Source organism: Pan troglodytes, chromosome 7, assembly GCF_028858775.2.
Source record: "Pan troglodytes isolate AG18354 chromosome 7, NHGRI_mPanTro3-v2.0_pri, whole genome shotgun sequence".
Taxonomy (NCBI): Eukaryota; Metazoa; Chordata; class Mammalia; order Primates; family Hominidae; genus Pan; species Pan troglodytes.
In genome coordinates, this window is record NC_072405.2 from 90336608 (window position 1) to 90356927 (window position 20320).

The following is a 20320-nucleotide window of genomic DNA, read 5'->3' on the forward strand; positions in this document are numbered from 1 at the left end:
AGATACTATATATAGTATATATACACCATACATAAGTATATTTAGATACTATATATAGTATACCATACATAAGTATATTTAGATACTATATATAGTATACTATACATAAGCATATTTAAATACTATATATAGTATACTATACATAAGTATAGATACTATAGTATACTATACATAAGTATATTTAGATACTATATATAGTATACTATACATAGTATATTTAGATACTATATATAGTATACTATCCATAGTATATTTAGATACTATATATAGTATAGTATACATAGTATATTTAGATACTTTATATAGTATAGTATACACAGTATATTTAGATACTATGTATAGTATAGTTAGTATACATAGTATATTTAGATACTATGTATAGTATAGTATACATAGTATATTTAGATACTATATATAGTATACATACTATACATAGTATCTAAATATACTATGTATAGCATATATACATTTAGATACTATGCATAGTATATATACTATACATAGTATATTTAGATACTATGCATAGTATATATACTATACATAGTATATTCAGATACTATGCATAGTATATATACTATACATAGTATATTCAGATACTATGCATAGTATATATACTATACATAGTATATTCAGATACTATGTATAGTATACATACTATACATAAGTATATTCAGATACTATGTATAGTATACATACTATACATAAGTATATTCAGATACTATGTATAGTATACATGCTGTACATAAGTATATTCAGATACTTATGTATAGTATACATGCTGTACATAAGTATATTCAGATACTATGTATAGTATACATGCTGTACATAAGTATATTCAGATACTATGTATAGTATACATGCTGTACATAAGTATATTCAGATACTATGTATAGTATACATGCTGTACATAAGTATATTCAGATACTATGTATAGTATACATGCTGTACATAAGTATATTCAGATACTATGTATAGTATACATGCTGTACATAAGTATATTCAGATACTATGTATAGTACATAGTATATATAGTATACATACTATGCATAGTATATATAGTATACATAGCATAGTATATATAGTATACATAGCATAGTATATATAGTATACATAGCATAGTATATATAGTATACATAGCATAGTATATATAGTATACATAGTATATTTATATAGTATACATAGTATATTTATATAGTATACATAGTATATTTATATAGTATACATAGTATATTTATATAGTATACATAGTATATTTATATAGTATACATAGTATATTTATATAGTATACATAGTATATTTATATAGTATACATAGTATATTTATATAGTATACATAGTATATTTATATAGTATACATAGTATATTTATATAGTATACATAGTATATTTATATAGTATACATAGTATATTTATATAGTATACATAGTATATTTATATAGTATACATAGTATATTTATATAGTATACATAGTATATTTATATAGTATACATAGTATATTTATATAGTATACATAGTATATTTATATAGTATACATAGTATATTTATATAGTATACATAGTATATTTATATAGTATACATAGTATATTTATATAGTATACATAGTATATTTATATAGTATACATAGTATATTTATATAGTATACATAGTATATTTATATACTATACATAGTATATTTATATACTATACATAAGTATATTTATATACTATACATAAGTATATTTATGCACTATATATAAGTATATATACCTAAGTATATTTATGTACTATATATAAGTATATATACAGAAGTATATTTATGTACTATATATAAGTATATATACAGAAGTATATTTATGTACTATAAGTATATATACAGAAGTATATTTATGTACTATATATAAGTATACATACATAAGTATATTTATGTACTATATATAAGTATACATACATAAGTATATTTATGTACTATATATAAGTATATATACATAAGTATATGTACTATATATAAGTATATATACAGAAGTATATTTATGTACTATATATAAGTATATATACTATACATAAGTATATTTATGTACTATATATGTATATATAGTATATATATAATATATATACTTTTAATATATAGTATATATAAGTATATATACTATAATACTTTTGGTACATAAGTATATTTATGTACTATATGTAAGTATATATACTATACATAAGTATATTTATGTACTATATATAAAGTATATAAGTACATTTTATATATATTTTTATATATAGTTATATATAATATATGAATAGTTATATATATATAAATCACAGTACATTTATTGATGGGCAGGGTCCATAGTTTACTCACTTTCATTTTCCCAAAGCCATAAACACCTGAACTGTTTCCTGCTGTTTCTGTCCTGGTCACAGCCTTCCAGCGTGGGAGCCAGGCCACCTTCCTTTTTGCCACCTGTCCCAGCACCGCGACTGCGGACAGCACAGGACCTGGGCGCTGCCCCATCACTTAGAGTGACTACCTGGGCCTGGGGATGCACCAAGTTTCTAGGCGCTTTTCGGAGTTGGGGACATAAAAAGGGGCAATTATTCCACAGAAGCCGCCACAGAGGTTAAGTGAGGTCGCGTGAGCGAACCGCTACTCCAATGCCGGAACTGTTCCCGGTCGCCCAGGGCAGCTCCGGATAACGCGGCAGGCAGGGGTCACCCAGAGGCGGCCTCCGCCCTAGGCGCCGACCGCGCACCGCGCTCGCGCCCGCCCCTGAGGAGGGAAGGGGCCTCCCTGGAAACCCACAGCGCCCGCTGAACCCGGAGGGTGCGGTGAGGAAAATAACGGTCTCACCTAGAGTCGGAGGACGTCCGGCTAGCTCTGTGAACGGTGTTACCGCGCTCGTCTCTTCCGGAGGTAGAGGGGCTACTCGCAACAGGAAGTTCCGCCCTTAAAAACTCCATTCCTGAGGGGGCGTGGTTGCTTTGCTGGGCCCCGCCCCGAGCTGCGCCCTGCTAGCCTCTGCCAGGCCGGGCCGGGTCCTGACCCGCGCTGGAGCATCGGATACTGCCTCTTCATTCTCGCTTCTGGTTCTTTTCTCCTACTTGTCTTTTCATCTCTCAATTTTTAAAAATTACTTCTCTCTTTACTTTGCCTTTTTCTTCTTTCGTCCTCCATTCATTCACGGTTTCCCATTTAGCTTTCTTTCTTCTCCCATTTATTCTATAGTACTATTTTGACAAAACCCAGATTGCAGATATGATTCCGATTGTGCAGCTTTTAGGTGCTAACCTAAAGCTGGTAAACCTATACTAGATTAAAAAAAAATAAACTGATAACCAGAACCAACTGCCCAATTCTTGATAATTTACTTACATACTATTTATTGAGGACTTAGTGTGCTTCAAGCAATTGTGTGGGGTTTTATTGTTTTGTTTTTTTGAGACGGAATTTCACTTTTGTCGCCCGGGCTGAAGTGCAATGGCGCGATCTCGGCTCACTGCAACGTCCGCCTCGCGGATTCAAGCGATTCTCATGCCTCAGCCTCCTGAGTAGCTGGGATTACAGACGCCTGCCACAACGCTCGGCTAATTTTTGTATCTTGTAGAGACGGGGTTTCACCATGTTGCTCAGGCTGGTCTCAAACTCCTGGACTCAAGTGATCCGCCTACCTCGGCCTCCCAAAGATTACAGGCGTGAGCCACCACGCCTGGCCGAAATGTGTTTTTATATGCATTATTTTCCTTAAAGTTTTAACAGTTTCTTGAAAAAGGTATGATTAGCTTTGTCAGACAGATGAGGAAACTGAAGCTCAGAGTAGTTAAGTGATTTGTCCTCAGGTCACACAGCAAGAGCAGAGAGTGAAACACACTGAGTTCAAAGTTTTGGGGTTCAGAAAATGATACCCCACAATGAAGGCCTCAGAAGCAGCCTTAGAAGGAAAAATTTTCCTCTGACTCCTTTTGGTCTCCTGTCTCTGGTCCCACATTCTTCCCCAGACTAGTCATAGAAGCTAGAATTCCTCTTTCCCAAATCAGGTCCCAGAAATCAGGACCCCTTTTTTTATAAAGCCAGCCATAAAACATAAAACTACTACTCTAGGCCAGGCAAGGTGGCTCACGCCTGTAATCCCACCACTTTGGGAGGCCAAGGCAGGCAGATCACGAGGTCAGGAGATCGAGACCGTCCTGGCTAACACGGTGAAGCCCCGTTTCTATTAAAAACACAAAAAAAATTAGCCGGGTGTGGTGGCTGGCACCTGCAGTCCCAGCTACTCGGGAGGCTGAGGCAGGAGAATGGCATGAACCTGGGAGGTGGAGCTTCCAGTGAGTGGAGATCGCGCCACTGCACTCCAGCCTGGGCAACAGAGGGAGCCTCCGTCTCAAAAAAAAAAAAAAAAAAAAAAATATATATATATATATATATAACTCTAGCATTCTCCCTGTGTTTCTATGTAAAATCTGACCACGAAGAAATTATATGACTCACCCTGTCTGAGTTTAGGTCATAAGACCCCCATTCCAAAGAGGGTCCTATGGAGAGAGGCCAAGAAGAATCTAAGCAGACAGGTCTTACTGGATTTCCCCAGTCTAATAGCATTAGGTTATACCCTCTTTGTCCAACCATATTCTACACAGCTGTCCATATGCTGTTGAAACTAAGCATAAAATGGACTGTCCCCTTATACCTTTGGGTCTTCATTCTGAAGGCTCCCAAGTCACATAAAACTATGATCAAATAAAATCCTTTTCTTCTATTTATCTGCCTTTTGTCAGTTGATTTTCACCAAACCTTCAGAGGACAAAAGGGAAGTTTTTTCTTTGGCCCTACAAAAGTTTACACACTGAGAATATATGGCACAATGAGATCACATTATATGAGGTACAAGGACTAGTTATGGTCTTAAAATGTTTCTTCTTCTTGAAAGAGTTGGCCAGGTGCATTGGCTCATGCCTGTAATCCCATCACTTTGGGAGGCCAAGGCAGGCAGATCACCTGAGGTCAGAAGTTCAAGACCAGCCTGGTCAACATGGTGAAACTCTGTCTCTACTAAAAATACAAAAATTAGCCAGGCATGGTGGTGGGTGCCTGTAATCCCAGCTACGAGGGAGGCTGAGGCAGGAGAATCGTTTGAACCCCGGAGGTGGAGGTTGAAGTGAGCCGAGATAGCGCCATTGCACTCCAGCCTGGGTAACAAAAGTGAAACTCCATCTCAAAAAAGAAAGAAAGAAAGAAAGACCGACATCGTGGTACATACATCATCATAGTGCAAAAAGCATTGCACAGATATAAGATGTCCTAGCTACAACTGGACCAGGAAAGTAAGTTAGTTATTTGGCTCTTTGCTTAGGAAGTTACTGTTTCTGTTTGTTTAATCAAAAGACAAAATGTCACCAATATGTTTCAAATGAAATGTCTTAGAGATGAGTAATTTGGACTGGACTCAATTCTCACACCTCACAAGGACCAATAAACATCTTTAATCCAAAAAGAGTGATGTCTTAGGTATCTGGTTTGGATGTCTATCAAATGATACTTTATTTTCTTAGAAAAAAAAAAGGCTTCTGAGGCTAATTTTTCGGTTCTTCATTGCCAATCTTCTTAAAATAAAAATATGCCAACCGCATGCTGACAAGTGCTCATTCGTAACCAACTAATATTTCCAAAGTTTTAACAGAAAAGTCATCGGTCATCTAAGTTTATGTAAATGAATGTGGTTTCAGTGACTTGAAAAAACTGCTAAAATCAGCATAAACAATTTGAAGTAAAATAAACTAAATATCAAATATCCCTTCAAATGAAAACCTTACAAGCTTCCTATGTCAGGTGAGCAGGAAGTCCAGTTTTTCCAAGAGGCCTCACCTCAACAGCTACTTCACATTTGTTCTCAGGTAACTCAGTATTTTTCAGTCCAAAGAGGCCGTTCTGCTTCCAAATGCCTTACCGAAAGTGAAGTGAAAATCTGCCGGTGCACAGGGAAGTCTTAGTGTTCAGGCTCGATTATAGTGGGGCTGGAAACTGGTCTCACAAATCCAAAGGATCTTTTCTCTGATGCTGTGAAGGTAGTTCACATGGCTGCAGAGACCTCAGTACAGGATGCATGGCCCTTGAGTTCCCAAAGGGGCAATTTTTAAAACTACAGTCCCATATGCAGCCACTGTTCCCAAACCTAAGAATATCTGCTGTGCCCAGGTGGTTGTCGGGGGCAGGAGACAGCAGCACAAACTCTGCTTCCTAGCATGATGTCCAGCTCCTCACTCTTCCAACCTTCCCTAAGGGGAGTTCCCTCTTGGAGGCCTTTGGTATCCTTTCCTGTCAGCTGACTCCCATCTATGAGAGAGGTTGTAATTACGCTGAACCTCAGAATGAAAGAGAGGTGAGATCCAATGCCCCTGACACCTCCCCAGACAGCTGAGTGTACACAAGAGAGTTCTAGGGAAGGGTGGCCCTGTGAAGCCACAAAGTGGTCTGGTCATCCTTCCCAGTGGGCAACAGTTGCTTCCTTGTTCTGTATTTGTACAATAAAGAGGGGCCATAGGAATTCCTTCCCCAGAAATTGTGGGCATCTTGCCAACTACACTTAGTCTTTGGAGATGACTTCTTTTTAAATAACCACTCTCTTCACTAAAAAATAATTCAGGTTCCACATGCGAAGACGTTCTTGGTTATAATAATTATTTAAGTGGACTTTGATTTAAATGATCAAATATAAATACACCATGGCAGCTGTTCAGGGGTGGAGTGTCCAAGGATATCTAATAAGATCTCATGTTTGATATAACAGATTGGAGTTGCATATATTGGTTAAGACTTTGACATACCCTTATAAGGCCAACAGCTTTCCAAGATATAAAAATATATATCATAAAATTGTTATTCTTGGAAGAGTGTATCATAGAATCATCTCTTAAGAGCTGGAAAGAAACTTTTTTAAAAATTGGCATAACCATTCTATCTCTGGATCGTTATTCTATCTTATAGAATCGTGGCTGTGGAAAATAGTTGGTATGAACTCAACTGATTAGTCAGTCTGCTTTATGCCTCTCATTCTTATTTTTTTAAAAAGGAATAACTTGGGTCACCCCATCCCTATCCATATTTTTGGACAAGTTTTACTATGTAAAATCTGTCCTCCTTGATACATCTATTAAAGAAATAAAATATACTCCAAATTCCATCCATGCCCTTGCAACTGCTTTATAAGATCATTTAAATATGCATAATGTAACAAAAATAATAATAGGGCTTACCATGTGTCAGGCATTCTTATGAGGACCTTGTTCATATCAATTCACTTAATCCTCACAATAATACCACGAGGTAGGTACTACCATTATCGCCATTTTCAGCATGAATTTGGGCATAGAGAAATCAAGTAACTTGACCAAAATGTTCCCCAGCTGGTAAGATGATGGAGCTAGAAGTGCAGCCCAAGAGGTCAGGAGTTCAAGACCAGCCTGGCCAACATGGCGAAACCAGATACAAAAATACAAAAATCTCTACCAAAAATACAAAAATTAGCTGGGCGTTGTGGCAGTCGCCTGTAATCCCAGCTACTCAGGAGGCTGAGGCAGGAGAATTGCTTGAACCTGGAAGGCAGAAGTTGCAGTGAGTGGAGATCACGCCACTGTACTCCAGCCTGGGTAACAGAGTGAGCCTCCGTCCCCCCGCCCAAAAAAAAAAAAGAAAAAAAAAAAAAAAACAAGTCAGCCAGGCACGGTGGCTCAGGCCTATAATCCCAGCACTTTGGGAGGCCGAGGTGGGCGGATCACCTGAGGTTGGGAGTTTGAGACCAGCCTGACCAACATGGAGAAACCCCATCTCTACTAAAAATACAAAATTAGCCGGGTGTGGTGGCGCATGCCTGTTGTCCCAGCTACTCAGGAGACTGAGGCAGGAATCGCTTGAACCTGGGAGGTGGAGGTTGTGGTGAGCCGAGATCGCACCATTGCACTCCAGCCTGGGCAACAAGAGCAAAACTCTGTCTCAGAAAAACAAAACAAAACAAACAAACAAACAAAAAACCCAAAACATTATGTAAGTTAAATTTGTACAAATGTAATTCTATTTTAAACCTATAGTGGATATTTCAGTTTAAAGGAGTAAAATATTCTACATACGCAATTATCACTTTATAAACCAAATAAACATCTATCATGTCTATTTGGTTTATATCAGATTTTATACAAATTTTGGTAGTCATATACTGGATTTGGTGGCATTTAAAGAAAAAAGAACCTTGGTTATCTTATCAACTGGCAAAGTAAACAAAAATTCTCTAATTCTATGATCAAGATGGTGAATAGTACTGATAGAAAATGTTGAAAGTTTTAGGCTCCATACATAGTTATACGATTGCTATTTCAAACTAGCAGCAGATCTACCAGGGTTGAAAGTTAAAACTGATAAAACAATAGCACTTACTATGTCCCAGGCACTCTTCCAAGCACATTACATGTATACTCTCACTTAATTCCTAGGACAATCTATGGAGTTGACACCATTAGCTTCATTTGTTAAATGAGAAAACTGGACTATAAGAAGATTAAAGAATTTGCCATAAGGCTAGGAAATAGGGAAAGCAGGATTATTTAGAGTGATATTTCCTATTCTCAATCCCACACTTTCTTGCACAAGATCGTAGACTTGCCCCAGATAATAAAAATTTTCACTGAAGATTAAAAGGAGGTTTTTGAAAAGCACACTATTTATTTGGACACTAGTCTGTGCTTCAACACATTATTTGAATAAGCACACAGAAGATACTGTGTTAGATGTGATAGGGAATATCAAAATGAATAAACATAGTTATTATGCTCAAAGACTTAGAGCAAAATAGGAAAATTAAAACAGGACACAAATAGTCATAAAACAAGCCAGGTTAGCTGGAATGAACAATACTCATAACATACTAAGTCATTCTGTTTGGGTAAAAGACTATGTGTAACGAGGTGAGAGAGGAGATATAATGAAACTGGGAAACTGGCTGGGCGTGGTGGCTCAAGCCTGTAATCCTAGCACTCTGGGAGGCTGAGGCACATGAATCACAAGGTCAGGAGTTCAAGACCAACCTGGCCAAGATGGTGAAACCCCGTTTCTACTAAAAATACAAAAATTAGCTGGGTGTGGTGGCAGGCGCCTGTAATCCCAGCTACTGGTGAGGCTGAGGCAGGAGAATCACTTGAACCTGGGAGGCGGAGGTTGCAGTGAGCCGAGATCACACCACTGCACTCCAGACTGTGTGACAAAGTTAGACTCCTTCTCAAAAAATAATAATAATAATAATAATAAATAAAACTGAGAAGCTAGGTTAAGGTCAGACAGTAGAGTACAATAAATGCCTCATTAAGAAATACAAATTCATTTAAAAAGCAAAAAGTCTTCATTGCTGGGAAATTATATGGTCAATGTTAGATTTTAGGAAAATTAATCTGACAGTGAGTAGAGGGTGGAGAGACAGGCCAGAAGCCAATTTAGAAAGGTTTAGGGAAGAAGCAATATAGTACAGAAAAAAGTGATAGCACTGAGAATTGAGAAGAGCACTGGCAATTGAATATATAGGCTGTTTCTGTAGGAAATACATTCACTATAAAGAAAGAAAGAAGGAAGACAGAAGAGAGATGAGGTCGAAGAGCTGACCCTGTGTTGTGGGGTAAACAGTAATGCCTTTGGTGGGTTAACATGGAAGACAGGAGAAAGCTTAGCTCTGAGGGCAGAGATGCCACATTTACTTTAAAACATACTTATTTTGATGTGCTAATGAAATTTACAAATTCATTCACTGAGTGAGAATTTGTCAAATGTCTGCTATATGGGTGTTCCTTCTTTTAATACTTAGGATATATCATAATCACTAAATAAGTTTTCTATTGCTCTGTCTCATTTAGGAGACCACTGAAAGTATCATATTGACATCATAGCCTATAAAACATTCTCAAACCAACACAGTTGCAAAGTTGTCTCCTTCCTCTGAACTTCTGTATTATCATCTCCACCACTCATTGAGTACTTAGCATATACGAATGTGTGTGTGTGTGTGTGTGTGTGTGTGTGTATATATATATGTATTCTCTACCCCCCAATGTCAGATTTTTAATTACATTATAAGTGGCTTAAGAGCAGGTATCATTATAGTTATTCTTTTACTCTCCCACAGTGCCCTACCCAGAGTAGGAATTCAGTAATGCTTTAATTGTTAGATTAGGAAATTTCTTTTCCTTTTATCTTGTAAGAAAAAGATACATCTTTTCTTAGCCTTGTAAACTAGAATGATCAGTAACATTTCACATCCAGAACACATGGCTACTGTAAAAGGAGCCACAGAAGCTAAATTGGCCTTGGACTGTGGAAAAGACAGCTGAATAACGGCAAGAGCTAAGAAACTATTTAACATCCCACTTTCAATAGCAACAGTTTTACAAACAGGAAGAGGCAGCATACAAACTTTAGCAAAGGAGTACCCAAACAGCAAACCCAAAGCAGGAACTAAGAGACCCAACAGAATCACCTCTAGATTATCTGTTTTTAAGAACACTAATCCCACTGTGAAAGTCAAATAAATTCCTACGAACATTAAAATAAAACTCAGAGGTCTAATTATTCTCTCTAAGAAGCTTGCTTTTTCAGGTATTCTATGCTTGATGACTATTCCAATTGATACTGGCACAAGTATGAAAAGGAGTGTTGACACAATTTTAGAAACAGGAATATGGAATGTACCTGACAACCCTAATATCCTACTGTATATATAAGAATTGACAGGCATCATGATCAGAGCCAATAATGTTGATGTGCAAGTCATCAAAATGGCCAATGTGAAATCTCCATCTAGAAGCAGAGCAAAGAGATAGCCCCCACCCCCTCCTGGGCACGTGCAGGTCATTACAACTCCAAAAGCTTGCGCCTCAGGCAATGCCACAATCTGAGACAAAAGAAACCCGCAAAATGGCATCAGAAAAAACTGTGTAACTGCCCCAAGAATTACTGGCAAAGGTCTCTTCCATACTGTTTGAAACAGCTGTAATTCAATCTTGCAACCAAATGCACACTTATTCAATAGTATTAGTGGTAAAATAAGCATTAGGATATTTCTATCAATATGCATTGGTGCCTGGAGTAGACTGTCTTTTTGTTTGAGCACTTTGACTTTCACATTCTTGATTTCTTCTTCAATGAGTCCTTCTTGCCTACCTTCAGAATCCCAGAGTTGAATAGTCACATTTGTTTCTCCTTCTTCATCAGTCACCAGATTTATGGTAAAGTTTGTAGCATCTGATGAGATCTTCTTGGCCACATTCACCATTTGTAGTATTTTAGGATCTTCTATTTTCACAAAGAGGTGGCTGGAATTAGGCCGTTTATTTTCGTTGCTTGAACTTACAAGGATGGTTTCTTCAGTCTTTGTGAAAAATAGTATTTCAGTCTTCTCTATATTCAGAAAACTGAGCGATGACATCCTTGCTTCTTCTATAGTCACAAGCAACAAAAGTAGAACAATAAAAAGTTTTCTAATCATTTTGAAAGCTGAAATAAATCATATATGCAAAATCGTTCTTAAAAAATGAAAGAACATTCTTCATGCAGGTGTTCCAGTGACAGTCTGAGGGTGAGTTAGATAACAGTTGTTTTTGTAGGGTCAAAGTCCAGAAGGAGGGACTGCTGTACTTTTAAACAAATATATAGCCATCTAAGCAGCAACACAACTGGTTTAACTTGTGATTAAGACAATTAAAAAGTCATGGCATTTAGCAGATTCGATTTATCACAACAGAAATCTAATCTCTTCCTCTTGATTTCCTCATTTCTGCTTATGCGAAAAAAAAAAAAACCAGCCTCCTATTTACTTGAATTTAAAGCTTAGTGTCATCATTCGTTAGTTATTTCTTGCTAAAAAAAAAAAAAAAAAAAAATTAAAAGCAGTCGGGATCAAGAAATCTGTAACAGATACTGAGGAAACCTAGAGTTCAGTGTTACTATTTTGTTCAATCAAGTCAAAGTCAAATCAATATTCACTGAATGTCTCTTTGCCTAGGGCATGGAGTTGGGAGCTGGCCATCCCATAATGATTAAGCCAGATGCAGTCGCTGCTCTCCTGGAGCTTAGTGGGGTGACCCAATATCACAAGTTAGAAAACTGCAGAGCCCAGACACTGGCCTTGGCAGCATCCCTTGGCTGCTAATAGTTTTCCTGCATCTCTGAAGGATGATTTAATCTGCCAAGCAAAAACTGACACTGTTTTTTGTATACCTAAGTAGGAAAAAAATTTCCTGAATGGTTACCAGGTAACTTGGGGACATAGGGAAAGTACGTAGCTGGTGCCACGGCCAAAGGTACAGCCTGGTTAAGGGACCACAGCTACTGGACACTTGGATCCTGACACGATGGGGCAATGGAAAGACACTGGCATTGATTCTAATCTTTTATTCCTTGTTTGTAACACTACTCTCTGTTCACAGTTAGGGGCAAGGGCATTCAATTGACCCAATTTGGTCATATCCCTTGGTTGCCAGGAATGAGAAAAAGCATCAGGCTTTTTGGATTTCAACCCATAGACTCACACAATTGTATATTTCCCACACAAGGGGTGGGTGTCCTGATGCTAAGCAGCAAACCAACCAGCCGACCAACCAACCAACCAACCATTTACTATTAAGCCTACAGATGTAGTAGTCTCTGAACACATGACCATTTCAGCAGCTCTTTCATGTAATCATGATGCAATGTGTTCAAGGTAATGCCAATTTGTATTAAGTATTTTAGATCATTTGTTCCTCAAAAATGTGAAACCATTTTTGTCATTTTAACGAGTTTTATAAAATATACCATTTATGTCGGTTAATCTTTCAAATGCAATAGACCTTAGGTCTCATAAATTTTATTAATATGTACCACATTAAGAAAAACAAGATCCACTGTACCAATGGTGAGGATAGGGAATGGGACTGTTCATTGATATTTCAGTTAAAATTTCCCTATTTTAAATGACAAAAACGAAACAAAAAACAAAAATGTCATAAAACCTAAGTTATCTTTAGTTATGTGACCAAATATCTTGACTCATAACTTTTGTTGCCTAGGTCAAAGATGTGAGTATATCAATTTTTCTTTCCCCTCAGGACTCTTTCTGCAACCCTTTTAGTTCTTCAGTTTCTCCAGGCCCTTTCATTTGAAAACCATGAAGAATAAAGCCTGACAAATCTAGGAAAACTTTGATAATCTATCATTCATCTATATAAGTGTTCTTCTAAATTTTCATGGAAAATATGTATTATAAAAAAGTGTGTATGAATTTCAATTTTTTTTGCACCAGAATAAACTAACTTTTTGTAACATGTCTGAACAGGATCTAGTGAGGGACACTAACTATGATAAGACATTTAGAAAAGAGCTCTTTTATCAGAGAAACATAAATTCTGCTAAAATTGAAGCAATAACACACATCAAATTTATGGTGAGGTTTGGGTGGAAGAATGGTGAAATCATTGATGCTTCACATAAAGGTTATGGGGACAATACCCCAAGGAGATCTGCAGTTTACAAATGGATAACTCATTTTAAGAGATGAGACAATGTTGAAGATGAAGCCCATAGCAGCAGACCATTCACAGCAATTTGTGAAGAAAAAATTAATCGTTTGTGCCCTCATTGAAGAGAACCAGAGATTATAGCACAGACAATATCTAATATGGTTTGGCTCTGTGTCCCCACCCAAATCTCATGCAGAAGTGTAATGAGAGGAAGTGTTGGAGGAGGGACATGGAGGGAGATGATTGGATCATGTGCATGGCTTCTGATGGTTTAGCACCATCGCCCTAGTGCTGTCCCATGATAGAGTTCTCACAAGATCTGGTTGTTTGAAAGTGTGTAGCACCTCCCTCTTCGCTTCCTGTCTCCTGCTGGCCACGTGAAGATGTGCTTTCTTCCCCTTCTGCCATGATTTTAAGTTTCCTGAGCCTCCCAGCCATGCTTCCTGTAGAGCCTGTGGAACTGAGTCAAGCTTCTTTTCTTTATACAATACCCACTCTCAGGTAATTCTTTTTTATGGGGACAGAGTTTCACTCTTGTCACCCAGACTGGAATGCAGTGGTGCTCTCTCAGTTCACTGCAAGCTCCACCTCCCAGGTTCAAGTGATTCTCCTGCCTCAGCCTTGTGAGTAGCTGGGATTACAGGTGTTTGCCATCATGCCCAGCAAATTTTTGTATTTTTAGTAGATACGGGGTTTCACCATGTTGGCCAGGTTTGTCTCAAACTCCTGATCTCAGGTGATCCACCTGCCTTGGCCTCCCAAAGTGCTGGGATTACAGGTGTGAGCCACCATGCCCAACCTCATGTAGTTCTTTATAGCAGTGCGAGAATGGACTAATACAATATCCAACATCATAGATGTCTCAGTTGGTTCAGCTTACACAATGCTGACAGAAAAATTAAACTTGAGCAAACTTTCCACTTGATGGGTACAGAAACTATTTCACCCAGATTAGCTACAGACAAGAGTACTTTTGTTCTCTTGGTGGGTTTTCTACTTAAAATTTCAGTTGTCTTTGAATAAAAATTTTAAACAAGTGGGATCAAGATCCTGAAGGATTTCTTCCAAGAATTGTAACAGGAGATGAAACATGGCTTTACCAGAATAATCTTGAAGACAAAGCACAAACAGAGCAATAGCTACCAAGAGGTAGAAGTGGTCCAGTCAAAATAAAAGTGGACTAGTCAAAAGCAAGGTCATGGCAACTATTTTTTGGGATGCTCAAAGCATTTTTCTTGTTGACTTTCTGGAGAGCCAAAGAACAATAACGTCTGCTTATTATAAAGGTGTTTTGAGGCTGGGTACAGTGGCTTATGCCTGTAGTCTCAGCACTTTTGGTGGCCAAGGCAGGAGGATCCATTGAGGCCAGGAGTTCAAGACCAGTCTGGGCAACATAGCAAGACCTATCTCTACAAAAAGAAAAAAAAAATATGAGAATGTTTAGAGACAGCCAAAGTTTTAGCAGAAAAATGCCCAGGTAAGCTTCACCAGAGATTGCTTCTCCACTAGGACAATGCTCCTGCTCATTCCTCTCATCAAACAAGGAAAATTTTGAATTTTGATGGTAAATCATTAGGCATCTACCTTAGGAATTCTAATTTGGCTTCTTCTGACTTCCTGTTTCCTAATCTTTAAAAAAAAAAAAAAACTTTAAAGGGCACCCATTTTTCTTTAGTTAATAAACAGACTGCATTAACATGATTAAATATCCAGGACCATCAGTTATTTTGGAATGGACTAAGTGGCTGGCGTCATTGCTTATGAAAGTGTCTTAAACTTGATGGAGCTTATGTTGAAAAATAAAGTTTATGTTTTATATTTTTATCTGTTTTCTTTTTTGAGACAGGGTGTCGCTTTGTTGCCCAGGCTGGAGTATAGTGGCAAGATCATGGCTCACTGCAGCCTCGACCTCCTGGGCTCCAGTGATCCTGCTGCCTCGGCCTCCCAAAGCATCAGGATTACAGGTGTGAGCCACCACACCTGGCCTTTTTTTTTTCTTTTTTGAGACGAAGTCTTGCTCTGTCACCCAGACTGGGGTGCAATGGTATAATCTTGGCTCACTGCAACCTCCCCCTCCTGGGTTCATGTGATTCTCCTGTCTCAGCCTCCCAGGTAGCTGGGATTACAGGCATGCACCACCATGCCTGGCTAGTTTTTTGTATTTTTAGTAGAGATGGGTTTCACCATGTTGGCCAGGCTGGTCTTGAACTCCTGACCTCAAGTGATCCACCCACCTCAGTCTCCCAAAGTGCTGGGATTACAGCCTTGAGCCACTGTGCCCAGCCCTGGCCTATTTTTATCTTTCAGTTTTTCCATGAACTTTTTGAAGTTCCCTAGCATTTGCTGCCTGATTTTTTAAACTAGAACTCATTATTATTATATTGTTATTTCCATTACTTATGTAAATTTAAAACACTTTTATTCTCTTTGTGGATTTGCTACTTGAAATTTGTCTGCAAGCAGGTGGAAAGATGCTAGAGTGGAGTGGGGAGAGTGAATCTTTAAAATTTTTCTAAGCATCCTCAACTGAAAACCCTAATCGAAAGCCTGAGAAAGTTGTCTGCTTTCTGAGTAATTTAGAAATAGAGAGCTAGAAACTGAGTCTTTTCCCTTTCTCCCACATCTTGTTCTCTTTAGGAGACAGTTCCTGCTGCAGCCACCAGTCCCCAGTACTAAGGATGCTAGCTCCTGTCTCCACCAGACTAGTTTGCTCCACTATCTGGGACCACACCTAACTTACCACCAGTAAGCCTGCTAATATTAATAATATAAGTCCTTCCATCCAGACTGCCTTGTTTCTTTTCTATCTAATCATTGATAGGACTTCTTCATTCTCCTTAGGTTTAACTCAATTCCTGTCAGCCTTACTTCCCCACTTCTCAACCTCATGATTTTTCTGGCATAGTTTTAGTCAACTGCATGACCATGTGCTGATCTTCTCGTATGTGCAAGTAATTGTGCTAAACATTACAGTATTAGTTATCACTAAAACTTATTGGTATCTGGGCATATATTTAAGTGTTATACTTTCTGATAAAAGAGTTATTGGAACATAGCCATACTGATTATCTACTAAATTAGCATCCGCTACACTACTTTGTATGTAAGTGCAAACAAAGCACATGTTATGGCGCTCCATTTTGTATTGCATCAGATTAAATCAAATGCAGTCTTTTTTGCTTTGTCACCAGGCTGGAATGCAGTGGCATGATCTCGGCTCACTGCAACCTCTACCTCCCAGGTTCAAGTGATTCTCCTGCCTCATCCTCCCCAGTAGCTGGGATCACAGGAGCCCACCACCACACCCAGCTAATTTTTGTGTTTTTAGTAGAGACAGGGTTTCACTATGTTGGCCAGGCTGGTCTCGAACTCCTGACCTCAAGTGATCCACCCGCCTCGGCCTCCCAAAGTGCTGGGATTACAGGTGTGAGCCACCATGCCCGACCTACCAGAGCCATTTTTCTAATAGCATGCGTTTACTTTGTGTATCTGTGTCACAGTCTGGTGAGTCTCTCAATATTTCAAACTTTTTCATTATTATTACATCTGTTATTGTGATCTGCAATTAGTGATCTTATAATTGTAGATGTGGTGGAAATGGCATGAAAACAAGAAGTAGAAGTAGAGTTTGATGATGTGATTGAATTGCTGCAATCTCTTAACAAAAGCTGAATGGATGAGGTGTTGCTTCTTATGGATGAGCAAAGAGTAGTTTCTTAAGAGGGAATCTTGGCCGGACACGGTGGCTCACGCCTGTAATCCCAGCACTTTGTGAGGCTGAGGTAGGCAGGTCACCTGAGGTCGGGAGTTTGAGACCAGCCTGACCAACATGGAGAAACTCCGTCTCTACTAAAAATTCAAAATTAGCCAGGTGTGGTGGCGCATGCCTGTAATCCTAGCTATTCAGGAGGCTGAGGCAGGAGAATCACTTGAACCTGGGAAGCAGAGGTTGCAGTGAGCCAAGATCACACCATTGTACTCCAACCTGGGCAACAAGAGTGAAACTCCACCTCAGAAAAATAAATAAATAAATAAATAAAATAAGAGAGAATCTCCTCCTGGTGAAGATGCTAAGAAAATTGTTGAAATGGTAACAAAAAATTTAGATATTCCATAACCTTAGTTGATAAAGCTGTGGCAGGGTTTAAGAGGATTGACTTCAATTTTGAAAGAGGTTCTACTCAGGAAAAAATGCTATCAAAAGCATTGCATGCTACACAGAAATCTTTCATGAAAAGAAGAGTCAATCAATGTGGCAAACTTCATTGTGGTCTTATTTTAAGAAGTTGTCACAGCCACCCCAACCTTCTGTAACTACCGCCCCAATCAGTCAGTAGCTACTGAAATTAGGCAAGACCCTCCATCAGCAAAAACATTACAAATTGTTGAAGGCTCAGATGATTATAAGCATTTTTTAGCAATAAAGTATTTTTTACTTAAGGTATATACATTTTTTAGACATAATGCTATTGCACATTAAATAGACTATAGTATAGTGTAAACATAATTTTTATATGCCCTAGGAAACGAAAAAAAAATTTGTCTGGCTCAATATACTCCAATATTTGCTTTGTGTGGTAGTCTGAAACTGAACCCACAATATTTCCAAGGTATACCTGTATGTATACATATCATCATCGTATTAATCATGGCAATTAGAGACAAATTCCTACATTTAGTGGGAACTCAAATAACTATGCTAATGAATGGAAGTATAAGAACATAATAAAAGTTGGAAATTATCTCCATTCCTCACATAAAAATAATATGAAGAATTAGAAAGGAACTAAACCAAATAAGCATTCCAAATTTATACCTTTTAAGTAAACCTATAGCCACTACATAGGTCCCTGAAAATTAGAATAGAAAACAAAAAAAGGACAAATAGAAATACTTTCCATTCTGTCTATATAGTAGTAGTTTTGGGGGTATAGATAGTAAACACTAGTCAAGAATACTCGTCTAAATTTGTTGGTAAAATGTAGTCATCATTTGGCATGTGTTTTGCTTTGGTATATAATGAAGTTGAGCTATCCCATCTTTCTTCTCTATGGAATATAGTCACACAAACAAAAAAGATGAATCTCACTAGAGGTGGGTCTTTATCAGAAATATGCCCCAATCTAGTTAGGTAATAGAAAGAAAATCATTTTCTCCTCCTAGGCCTAAGATTCTTCATGTAAAAATTGTAAGACTGAATAAAGATCACTTCTAAGTTTCTATAATTCATGTAGATATATCAATTTATACATCATGATGTAGACAGACAGCAAGGCTATACTTTCTGGCTCCATGATGCTAGGCTTGGCCACATGACTTGCTTAAAGCACGTATGATACATGCATCTTTTAAGAGAAAACTGAAGCGTATTTCATCTCTTTCTCTCTCTGCTAAAACAATCACAATGTCCCAAAAGAGATCCCTTCCTTCGCCTTTGATCGTGGTAAGAAGATGACACAAGGCAGTGTCACAGCCAATCAACAGCTGACATCCCCCACCAGGAAATACATCTTTGTTGTTGTCACTACAGCATAAACTAATGAAAGCTAATTAAATATAAGAATTTGCTAATAATTGAGGATCCGTACACAATTAAACTTAAAACCAAAAATCTCTAATAGAAAACTCATAATTTAAAATGTGACATAAGGGGAAATAAGTTAAAAAGCAACTTTTAAAAATTACAAAAATATTATTTGTAGTAAAATAAATGGACTTAAACATGTAATAGAATTTTCCCTGTGATTTCTGACTTGAATCTTTGAATGACTATTCCAAGTAAGATTCAACATTTTTACAGAATTGTTCTTCATCATTAAGATATTCCAAGATTATATTTCCACCATTATATAAAGGACAATCCTCCTTAGCAATCCAGGTTTCCAAACTATGATCCAAGGGTAAGGCTTCTCCTGAAGTAATGTGACACAGCCTTAATTTCTGTGAAGGGAGAAGTAAGTCATACTGTAATAAATAAAAATGCTTGAATGGAGCATCATAAAACCTTTATTAATATAGAAATATTATTATAATGAGATGTTACCTTAGCTGTAAATTTGTTATTGTCATTTTTAAGCCTGGCCAGAGAAGCGGCAAAGTCTATGGCCTTTCCAATGCTCCATCGGTGGCAAAAGAACATTGGTTTGCTCTTCTCTTTGCTCCCTTTAGGTAAGAAAACCTGAAAGTAAATTCTTTCTGTCTGTAAAAAGAAAAAGTTAAAACAACCATTACATAGACAAAATAGACATCAGTTTTTGTCTGGTGCCAACCCTTCCTCTCTTCTTCTGGTCAGAGCAGAATTACCTTCTAGCAAGGTATCTGCTATCTGGAATACCAATCACAGTAGCCAAAAACACACATAAATGCATGGGCATAGGACCAAGACCCTGGCCGGGTGATCTGTGCAAAGATAGATTTGTGGCCTAAGTTAGGCCAATCAGGTCTGTTCCTGGGATTTTATGTTCAACAGCTTAGGAGACAAAGAGCACTCTCCTTATTTATTTATTTATTTTTGAGAGGGGGTTTTGCTCTTGTTGCCAAGGCTAGAGTGCAATGGCACGCTCTTGGCTCACTGCAACCTCCGCCTCCAGGGTTCAAGTGATTCTCATGCCTCAGCCTCTGACTAGCTGGGATTACAGGCACGCGCCACCATGCCCAGCTAATTTTTGTACTTTTACTAGAGACGGGGTTTCACCATGTTGTTCAGGCTGGTCTTGAACTCCTGACCTCAGGTGATCCACCCGCCTCAGCCTCTCAGAGTGCTGGGATTACAGGAGTGAGCCACCACACCCGGCCTCTCCTTATTTTTTTTAAGTTTTATCAAATTAAACC

General features: G+C 37.9%; 3 protein-coding genes across 13 annotated transcripts in view; all 3 read right to left on the bottom strand.

The window, feature by feature from the left end:
* IMPA1 (inositol monophosphatase 1) overlaps positions 1–11237 on the bottom strand; it is a 37642-nt gene extending 26405 nt beyond the window's left edge. For 2 of the 8 annotated variants that reach the window (XM_063817215.1, XM_024345198.3), the window contains exon 1: positions 2817–3269. Coding sequence is in view for 2 of the 8 variants with exons in the window: in XM_016959609.4 (XP_016815098.2) it covers positions 2328–2480 (153 nt within the window). In the remaining 6 variants the exon portion in view is untranslated. Of the gene's footprint in view, positions 1–2327; positions 2529–2816; positions 3270–11153 lie in introns of those variants that run through there. The other 6 variants (XM_016959609.4, XM_063817214.1, XM_024345199.3 and 3 more) reach the window with 6 other exon arrangements.
* Positions 10159–11478, bottom strand: SLC10A5 (solute carrier family 10 member 5). The gene has a single exon (NM_001428045.1). The coding sequence runs from the start codon at positions 11476–11478 to the stop codon at positions 10159–10161; it is 1320 nt and encodes a 439-aa protein (NP_001414974.1).
* Positions 11154–20320, bottom strand: part of ZFAND1 (zinc finger AN1-type containing 1) — a 30813-nt gene continuing 21646 nt past the window's right edge. For 2 of the 4 annotated variants that reach the window (XM_003311788.6, XM_054656846.2), the window contains exons 7-8: positions 19533–19688; positions 17741–19429 (exon numbers count right to left, since the gene is read on the bottom strand). In XM_003311788.6, coding sequence (XP_003311836.1) covers positions 19259–19429; positions 19533–19688 — 327 coding nt within the window. In that variant the 3' untranslated portion in view covers positions 17741–19258. Of the gene's footprint in view, positions 11850–17740; positions 19454–19532; positions 19689–20320 lie in introns of those variants that run through there. The other 2 variants (XM_024345204.3, XM_009455554.4) reach the window with 2 other exon arrangements.

Excerpts from the sequence above, each read along its gene's own strand:
- SLC10A5 (NM_001428045.1), bottom strand. The coding sequence starts at position 11,478 with ATGATTAGAAAACTTTTTATTGTTCTACTTTTGTTGCTTGTGACTATA.